Genomic DNA, 9,046 nt, shown 5'->3' with positions numbered 1-9,046 from the left:
TAAAGCTGAAAAAAGTAATATTTCATAAACACCTTTAATATTGCTAAAGTAAGGTAACACCAGTGACAAAAACAATTGTGTATGCAGTCTTTAAGTACATGCACACACACACAAAAAAAAGATCATTAAGCTGTCATTTATGTGTACTCATAAAGTCAAAGAAAATCATAAAATCTAGTAATGTGGTCTAAGTGTAAATGTTAGAAAATGAAATACATTTTAAGACATCTTGCCATACCAAAAGTGGACGTTTCTGTAGAATGACCCATATACAGTCCTAATCATTTAACTTATCCAAAATCTGAGCTATACAGTTAAGCATATCAGTGGTCAGAGAGTGTGATACAGTTTAACATACAATATCAAACAAATAAAACGGATTAATATTTAGGTTTCATTTTTGACCTTAGATTTTAAAAACATAAGTGTGACATTTGTTAAAAGTTGCGGGTGTAGTTCAGTGGTTCTCAAACTTTTGTGGCGTGTGGTCCCCCTTGTGTACGGTGCATCCCTCTGTGCCCCCCCACCAAAAAAAATTATAACATAAAACATTGTAAAACTTAAAATTTGAATTAAACAAAACATATTAAATTATCTTCCTAAGATTTGGATGTCCACATTTGCACCATAATACTTAATTCTGTGTAACTTGAACCTGTTGTACACAAACGTGGACAATTACACTGCTTCATGTTTAATGAAAAATATTTGGTTATTATATGTATTGGTTCTTCCTAAACCCAAAATAGCTGGAAGAAATCTGGAAAAAAGACAAACCAAAGCTCGGGTCTTAGGAGGTTAAACAATGTAGTGCTGTTGATTAGTAGCGTTATTTTTCTGAGGTCTAATTACACAGATATTGTGATAAATTAATGCAAAATCTTGTGGGCCCCCAGTTTAAAAACCACTGGTCTAGTTCATAACAATAAACTAGATCAACTAGATCATAACAATGATCAAGAGAAGGGGTCAACAGGATTCATTACAATGTATAGATGAGTTAATAGCGATGTACTCCAGCTGAAACCCTCCAGCCGTCACAGAGGAATCTGAGAGGAATTTCAGGGTCATCACATTTCCTGAGAAAGAGACAAAGTGTTGATCAAATGGATGCTATTATTAACCTCGTTCATTTTGGAAGTTCCTAAACACAATTTACTAAATAGGTTATATGCAGCATTTATAAAGATGTATGCGTTTTCAAAACATGTTTCACTCTTCTAAATTCTACAAACTGGTAAAATCAGACTTATTTTTACATATCTCCAAGCAAAGCATGACAAATGAATATATGCATGATAATGGTGATTCAACCATATGACTTTAACACAAACCTGTACTTATGAAGTCTTCTGGAAGTTCATCACGACAGTATCTATCCAGCAAAGACAGATTTATTAAATTATTTATGAAGCCAATTTAAGATAAGCTTACTTCCGAGGCAAACTCTCAGTGACAATGAAAAAATGTGTAAATGATTATTTACACACCTTCCAACAAAGCCTGAAACATCATCATAGCTGTCATAGATCTCCAAATAATCACTGAGGCAAGATGTGTCCTCCTCAATGTCAAACTCTAAGAAGTGCAGGCGAATCTTTTGACCATAGCGAACTCGAATGTGCCAGTAACAAATCTGTTCATCCTGGTATTCCTCTGGATAGCCAGGTGATGTGAAAACCTTCTGCTGATCTGTGTGCACTCCTCCGCACTCTTTTGCTGTAAACAAATGCTCAACTTAATCAAATTAATAATCACTTGATGTAGTATAATGACTTTACAACACAATAATAACGTCAGTTATAACGTTTACTTGTACTGATTCTCGTATAAAGTATGTGGCTTCAAGGAGAAAACATCATCACTGATGTTTAATCAATCATTTAATGCGGTTTAACTATTTCATAAATGAAGTAAATGTAGTGATGAATACTAACAGTATAAAATGGAAAAGTCAACAGGAAATGAGTATTAAGCCTACACAGACATGACAAATCTAGAGTCATGTCTGAGGTTTGTGCTTAATCATACACACATTTGGAGCCATTTCCTGAATGAGGTAATGACATGATACTGCAGTAAACTGAAGACAACAGTAAATTATCTTAACAATGATGCTTAGTGTTTGAGATTTTGTTGTATGGATGTTTCTCTTCTCTTTTATTTGAAATAAACACATAACCAAATGTAAAAAAAAAAATGTCACAAATGTCAACCTTATTAAAAGTTTTTACTTTAAATCGTACTGATATCTTAGATGTCAGTATTTGGGTTAAAATACCAATGCAAAGTCTGTTAAAGTTTTTAAACAATTTTTAAAATTAGTTTCCTTAGTTACAGTGAGGAAAATAAGTATTTGAACACCCTGCTATTTTGCAAGTTCTCTCACTTAGAAATCATGGAGGGGTCTGAAATTGTCATCATAGTGGCATGTCCACTGTGAGAGACATAATCTAAAAAAAAAACAGAAATCACAATGTATGATTTTTTAACTATTTATTTGTATAATACAGCTGCAAATAAGTATTTGAACACCTGAGAAAGTCAATGTTAATATTTGGTAGCCTTTGTTTGCAATTACAGAGGTCAAATGTTTTCTGTAGCTTTTCAGTTTCACCAGGTCTGCACACACTGTGCAATACATGGCCCCGGTCAACCTCTCCTTAATACAGTGCAGTCACCCTGTCCCATGTGCAGAAAAACACCCCCAAAGCATGATGCTACCCCCCCATGCTTCACATTAGGGATGGTGTTCTTGGGATGGTACTCATCATTCTTCTTCCTCCAAACACGTTTAGTGAAATTATGACCAAAAAGTTCTATTTTGGTCTCATCCGACCATTTGACTTTCTCCCATGACTCCTCTGGATCATCCAAATGGTCATTAGCAAACTTAAGATGGGCCTGGACATGTGCTGGTTTAAGCAGGGGGACCTTCCATGCCATGCATGATTTCAAACCATGACATCTTAGTGTATAACCAACAGTAACCTTGGAAACGGTGGTCCCAGCTCTTTTGAGGTCATTAATCAGCTCCTCCCATGTAGTTCTGGGCTGATTTCTCAACTTTCTTAGGATCATTGAGACCCCACGAGGTGAGATCTTGCATGGAGCCCCAGTCCGAGGGAGATTGACAGTCATATTTAGCTTCTTCCATTTTCTAATGATTGCTCCAACAGTGGACTTTTTTCACCAAGCAACTTGTCAATTTCCTTGTAGCCCTTCCAGCCTTGTGGATGTGTACAATTTTGCCTCTAGTGTCTTTGGACAGCTCTTTGGTCTTGGCCACCTCAAATAGGTGCATCTAATTTAGGATAATAAATGGAGTGGAGGTGGACATTTTAAATGCAGACTAACAGGTCTTTGAGGGTCAGAATTCTAGCTGATAGACAGGTGTTCATATACTTATTTGCAGCTGTATCATACAAATAAATAGTTAAAAAAAATCATACATTGTGAATTCTGGATATTTTTTTAGATTATGTCTCTCACAGTGAACATGCAGTCCCTTTAAAGAGCCATAGTTTCTCAGTTTGTTGGGTTTTATTGCTTCTGGTTTGTGCCTTTAAATTCACAGAATTCCTACAAAGTATGTTGTCTGCCAAAAAAAGGAATTTTTTTGTCACATCCATACCACTGGAATTGTTCAAATTTATAAAACATGTTTCAGAGTCCATCTTAATGTGAACGTCTAGCGACTTCAAATCATTGCTGACTTAAAGTCTCCAGAGGTCTCTTTCATTAGCTTTAAACACATTACAAATCATGGAAAGAGGAGCAATTATAAACTCCGCTCACTGGTGGTGCATTACTAACAAAGCCTGTAAAACTTTCACAGGGCTTCATTTAGTTTACTCAAGCTATTTTTTCACAAGAATCTTCCATAATCTTACACATTATGCACATAAATGTGCTCGTTCTCGATTAGTTCCACATATTTTCTATGTCAATACGACTCAGTCACTGTCATATTTCCATGCATCTGTCATGAGCTATCATAAAAAAGCTATTTATTTTTCCCCAGAGTTTAGTCATGGCCGTTTTTGTCCAGACCACAAGTCATCCCACCCTTACAGTGACGGGACAAAGCAATGTTTAAGTCATGATATAAAGCAATGCTGTGGACTCCAGGGAGATTTATTTACCTTAGTGCCCACGTGGCTAATAGCTTTGCTTATTTCCACGTCTGAACACTAAATTACTCTTGAGAGCTTCAAAGAAGTTCTTAGAAACATGTTTAAACCTATGATCTGTGTGACTACATTGTCAAAACAAATAACTTTTGATTATAGATCTCTCAACAGATGGCTAAAATCTACCCAGGATTGCCTAACCTCACCATTTCTCAAACTCACCCTGGGGGTTGTAGCAGTAGACGTCCCACCTCTCGCTTTTGTTGACCCGGTATCCGTAATCGATGATTCCAATCTTTCTGAAGCCACAGTTTGCGCCAGCTTTAACAATGGGATACCCCACGCGCCCTTTATCAAACCATCCGGCTGCACACACATGAAGCCCTTCAGGAGAATTACAATGTTATTGAAAACTTGTATTTGTGTAATGTCTTGTGCAATATTTGTGATTCTAAAATTAATTTCCTCATTAAAACATTTTTACAAACGTTATTATACATTCATTATGGATAAAACAGTGTCCAAGAGACAATGAAGAGCTTAGATGCAAAACTCTCCAAGTGAGTCTCACATGCTTTCTTGTAAATTAGCATTTTTTTTATCAGGCTCTTATGTTTAGGTTCAGTAATTTCACTTTAATGGCAATGAAAAGGTTATTAGTGAGTAATTGAAATGTCACAAATTTTACCTTAGTCATTTCATTGGTGTTTAACAAATTTGACTGTCCTTTGCTGCAAAACCCTCTAAGTGCTAGGGCTGTCATGATTATGGAATTTGGCTGACAGTTAATTGTCTATTATACCACGGGTCTGTTGAATGCTGCATTCTGGCTGAGAAATGTTCTATGGGTGTTGATTATTTTTCTGTAAACGCACACCTAACTTGTCAAATGTCTTAAAAATAGGCACCAGAGCAATGTTTGTGGTAACCGTGGTATAAGCGGAATAATTTACTCAGGTCCTTTGAATTATTTGAAAATATATTCGCGTCATGCCGCATTACCACCTTGGTGTGCATTATTTTCTTATAATTCAATGGCCGTCGTCAATTATTCCTTACATAAATGGTGACCGTTATGACAATTAATTGACTGTTTTGTTGCTTTAACATTTAATTGTCATAAATTTTTTTGTTTGTTTATGAAAAATTTTCAAACATTGTTGTGATTATTTAAAATAAATATTTTGCAAGGTTTGCCTGGCAGTAAATATGAATACACATAACACATATTTTAAAGTAATCTGATAATGCCTCATTATACAGGCGCTGCGGCTCCCCCTGGTGTTTTTTAGAAAGATGGGCAATCATTGCGGTGATCTGAAATCATCGGATGGGGTCAAACAATCGAGCTGAGACGATTATTTAATGATTGTGACAGCCCTACTAAGTGCATGCAAAAATCTCCACTTTGAAAAAGTCTGCATCCACTCTTCACTTAAATAAAGGCTCCAAAAATCGGTCAGTATCTTAACATATTCGGTAAACCTTTTCATCCTGACTAAAGTGTGTTGTCATTTATGTAATTCTTCTTCCACGCACTTACAGGAATTTAACGTATCCGTTTAATTTGATTCCGATTGGATTTGATTCTGCCAACAAAGCTGTATTTCTGAATGGCTTGAGGCCAGGATAAAGCGAATTTGAAGTGAAAGTATTTCATGAAAATATAATACATGCCGAGAGCGTTCAGTCAATATCATTATCTCCTTTTTGAAAGTGGTGGCGTTTAGCAGCTTTTGCATCTGAGCACCTCGAATGTGTATTGCAATTGCAATAGATCCATCTTTGTATTTGGGGGATTCAATGAATAATGAACCATTGTTTCTGTTGAGAGGCACACAAGGACTCCAAAATGGAAAAACAAAGCAAGTTTGGTAGACCCCATGCAAAGTGCCACAGGCCTTGTTTGAACCACAAAACAGTACAGATCAGAGCCAATGTCTGGATCAAATCTACTATTGCTCTAGGACTTTCGGAGAAACGGTTGTTACCATTTAAGGTAAAATGGCTGTTTATTCACCATTCAAAAATAACATGGTTGGACACTAGGCCTGGTTTATTAATTTGCTTATATTATTTATAGAGACACACTATATGCTTACTAATGTTTAGTTTATTCAGTATCTTTATCACAATCTTGATTATTCTCAGCTTGCGGACTGATTCAGGTGTGGTTGCGTTTAACTACTGTTTATATACAGTAATGATTTCCAACTCATGTAATGCAATTACTAAAGGACTTGCCCATCCATCAACATGCTATAAGCCAGACCCTCCATTCCTGTTTGTATGGGCATCTGAGCAGAGCCAGATTTGAAAGTGTGATACAAACCAATTTTGCGAGCAGCCTCCAGTTGATCATAGGTTGCAAGAGTTCCCCCCTCAAATGCACACACAGCCTTGGCTTCTTTATACGTCAGCTGGTACCTTCCTTTGCGAGACTCGCGGTGATAAACTCCAGCTGCTTGCTCTGTAGATAGAAAAGTTGTCTCAGTTTTAAGACCTCTGAGATAAGCACTCATGTGGAGTTGTCTGGGTCTACTACTACCTGTTTTACCCAAATTACGTCATTAAACAAGAGCCAAAGCTTGTAAACACAAATGATTTACTGCAGGACATTCTGAATACACGGGGACGTTCACAATGTGCGCCCAATGCCATTTGCTGTTTGTAAAATGACAAAACCACATGAAAGAAAGTTTTGCCTCTGAATATTGAACTCTGCTCACAGAACATTGTGTATTGGAGTTGTTTTAAGCACGCATGCATAACCCTAAAGAAGTTGGATCTCGTCTCCAATGAGTTACAAGCCAATGTTTTTAATGTGTTGGCCTCAAACATCAATATCCCCTGAAGACTGAAACCATCAGTGGGCTCCAAATACATTTCGTGAGAAAAATTGAGACTTACGTTACGCAAAAGCTTTAGGACAAATTATGTATTTAGTGGTTTCAGATGCATAGTGGTGGGGAAACATTAAACAATTATTCGTTTTGAAAGGCAAAAGCTAAATTATACAAAAGAACTGAAACAATGTTACTACAGTTTTGGCAAACAGTGATACACGCCAGATACAAGCCTGTGAGTTACTTTGATCAATCTGACAGTGTTGTGAGGTGTGTGTGTGTGTGTGTGTGTGTGTGTGTGTGTGTGTGTGTGTGTGTGTGTGTGTGTGTGTGTGTGTGTGTGTGTGTGTGTGTGTGTGTGTGTGTGTGGTAAATCAGATTGCAGAGTAACTGTATGAAGTCATTTCCCTGTGTTAAGAGACTAGCTTCACCCAAAATGTCACTTACACCCTTCTGGTCCTCATGCCAAGGTTAAACAGGTAATTACTGTACAGTCAGTATATATGAGACACAAACAATACAACAATACATGTATGTATGTATGCCCAGATGAGTAAGACACTCTTAAAAATGATGGGTAGTTTTCAACCAATAGTTGGATAAAAGATAGTCAAATCAAACTGTTGGTTTATATGAATTAAGGAAAATGTCCAGATTTGAGCAACCATAAACAACCCAGCATTTGTTGTTTTTGTTTTGTTAATACAACCCAGCATACCGGTATGTTAAATGAATACCAACAGCTTGGTTTGTCCACATTTTACCCAACCATAAGTTAAAACACCCCAGTATTTTTTAGAGTGTAACAAAGGAAAAAAGAAAGAAAACATTCACAAATCATATCACGTGTTATGTACTCTTATACTACTTTTAGCCATTGAGATAAGCAATGAGAATAGAGAATAAATGAAACAAATACCAAGCCAGATAGAGTTGTGTAGTATTCCATTCTTGTAACCCCAAGCTTCACTTTCCTTAAGGAAAAATAAAACGGTGAATACAGCTTGTAAAGCGTTCATTTCTCTGATGAATCTCTCGATCGCACAGATGTTAGACACAGTACTGCACTGTATGTGTAGTGAAGTGCTCACAACACGAGTAAGTTAGAGTAAGTGAGTGAGTAGTTTCCTGCCGACCAGCCAGCGCAATAGTGTTGTTACGTCTGCTCTGACGTGTGCAAAGGATCAGCTAATTGATAGCAGTTAACATCCATCACATCCTCCACTGTTTTAAACAATAAAACGTATTTTAACATGCAAACAACGCTCCGATGGTAACACTTTAAAATTAGTTGGTTGTATTTGTTAACATTAGTAAATGAATTAGCTAACATGAACTAACAATGAACAATATTGTTTATTAGCATTTATTAATCTTTGTTAATGTTTGCTACGTTCATGATTCATGTTGCATTTACTAATGTTAACATTTACAACTTGTAATAATGTATTAGTAAATGCTGAAATTAACATGAACTAAGATTAAGTATTGTTAATTTTTAGCTAATGTTACTACTAATGTTAATAAGTACAACCTTATTGTAAAGTGTTACTATTTTTTTTTAATGTTGGCTATGTGAATATTATGTCAAGTTGTACTGAATATTGTATAAAACTGGAGATTATATAACACTTAGAGATCAATAATGTTCTCTAAAAAGTTATTATAGTATCCTTCTTAATTTAATATTATATACAGTACTGTGCAAAAGTCTTATGCTACCATGCCAGAATTTGATTTGTTGCTTTTGCAATGTTATAGTGATCACATATAATTGTTTCGCAGAACACATCCAGAAAATACAGGAAATGTGTATGTAGTATTAAAAACTGTATACATTTTTTTAGGGATAACTCCTCTTCCACTTAAGCAATAGCAGGAAACTGCAGGATCTCTTAAACCTAAATAAAATTAAATCCTAATTTCTAATTTTAAAGAAATTTGTATTTTTACTTCATTCTGCTCAAAAACGCCCAAGATGTGTTTAGTGCCAAGAGAGGTCACACTAAACACAGACAATTAAGAAGATATTTAGTCCTGAATTTTTTTTATACATATTTTCTGTAT

The 9,046-nt window shown here is 35.9% G+C and overlaps 1 protein-coding gene across 1 annotated transcript; it reads right to left on the bottom strand.

Annotated features, from left to right (window-relative positions):
* Positions 1 to 619: 619 nt before the first annotated feature.
* tnfaip6 (tumor necrosis factor, alpha-induced protein 6) lies at positions 620 to 8,119 on the bottom strand. Its single transcript, XM_055216344.2, has 6 exons — positions 7,899 to 8,119; positions 6,466 to 6,603; positions 4,356 to 4,517; positions 1,491 to 1,719; positions 1,335 to 1,375; positions 620 to 1,079 (listed from the first exon to the last, which is right to left on the bottom strand). Exons 1-6 carry the CDS (start codon positions 7,996 to 7,998, stop codon positions 970 to 972), a joined length of 780 nt encoding a protein of 259 aa, XP_055072319.2. The 5' UTR covers positions 7,999 to 8,119; the 3' UTR covers positions 620 to 969.
* Positions 8,120 to 9,046: the final 927 nt, after the last annotated feature.

Source organism: Misgurnus anguillicaudatus, chromosome 17, assembly GCF_027580225.2.
Source record: "Misgurnus anguillicaudatus chromosome 17, ASM2758022v2, whole genome shotgun sequence".
NCBI lineage: Eukaryota > Metazoa > Chordata > Actinopteri > Cypriniformes > Cobitidae > Misgurnus > Misgurnus anguillicaudatus.
Note: the sequence above shows the minus strand (reverse complement) of the source record. Positions and strands in the feature narration are given on the sequence as shown.

Bases quoted from the DNA above. Each gene is read 5' to 3' on its own strand.
- tnfaip6 (XM_055216344.2), bottom strand. From the start codon at position 7,998: ATGAACGCTTTACAAGCTGTATTCACCGTTTTATTTTTCCTTAAGGAA. The intron at 4,518-6,465 runs GTTTGTATCACA...ATTCTCCTGAAG, and splicing joins GGAGGCTGCTCGCAAAATTG to GGCTTCATGTGTGTGCAGCC. The intron at 1,376-1,490 runs GTGTGTAAATAA...TTTGCTGGATAG, and splicing joins GTTTCAGGCTTTGTTGGAAG to ATACTGTCGTGATGAACTTC.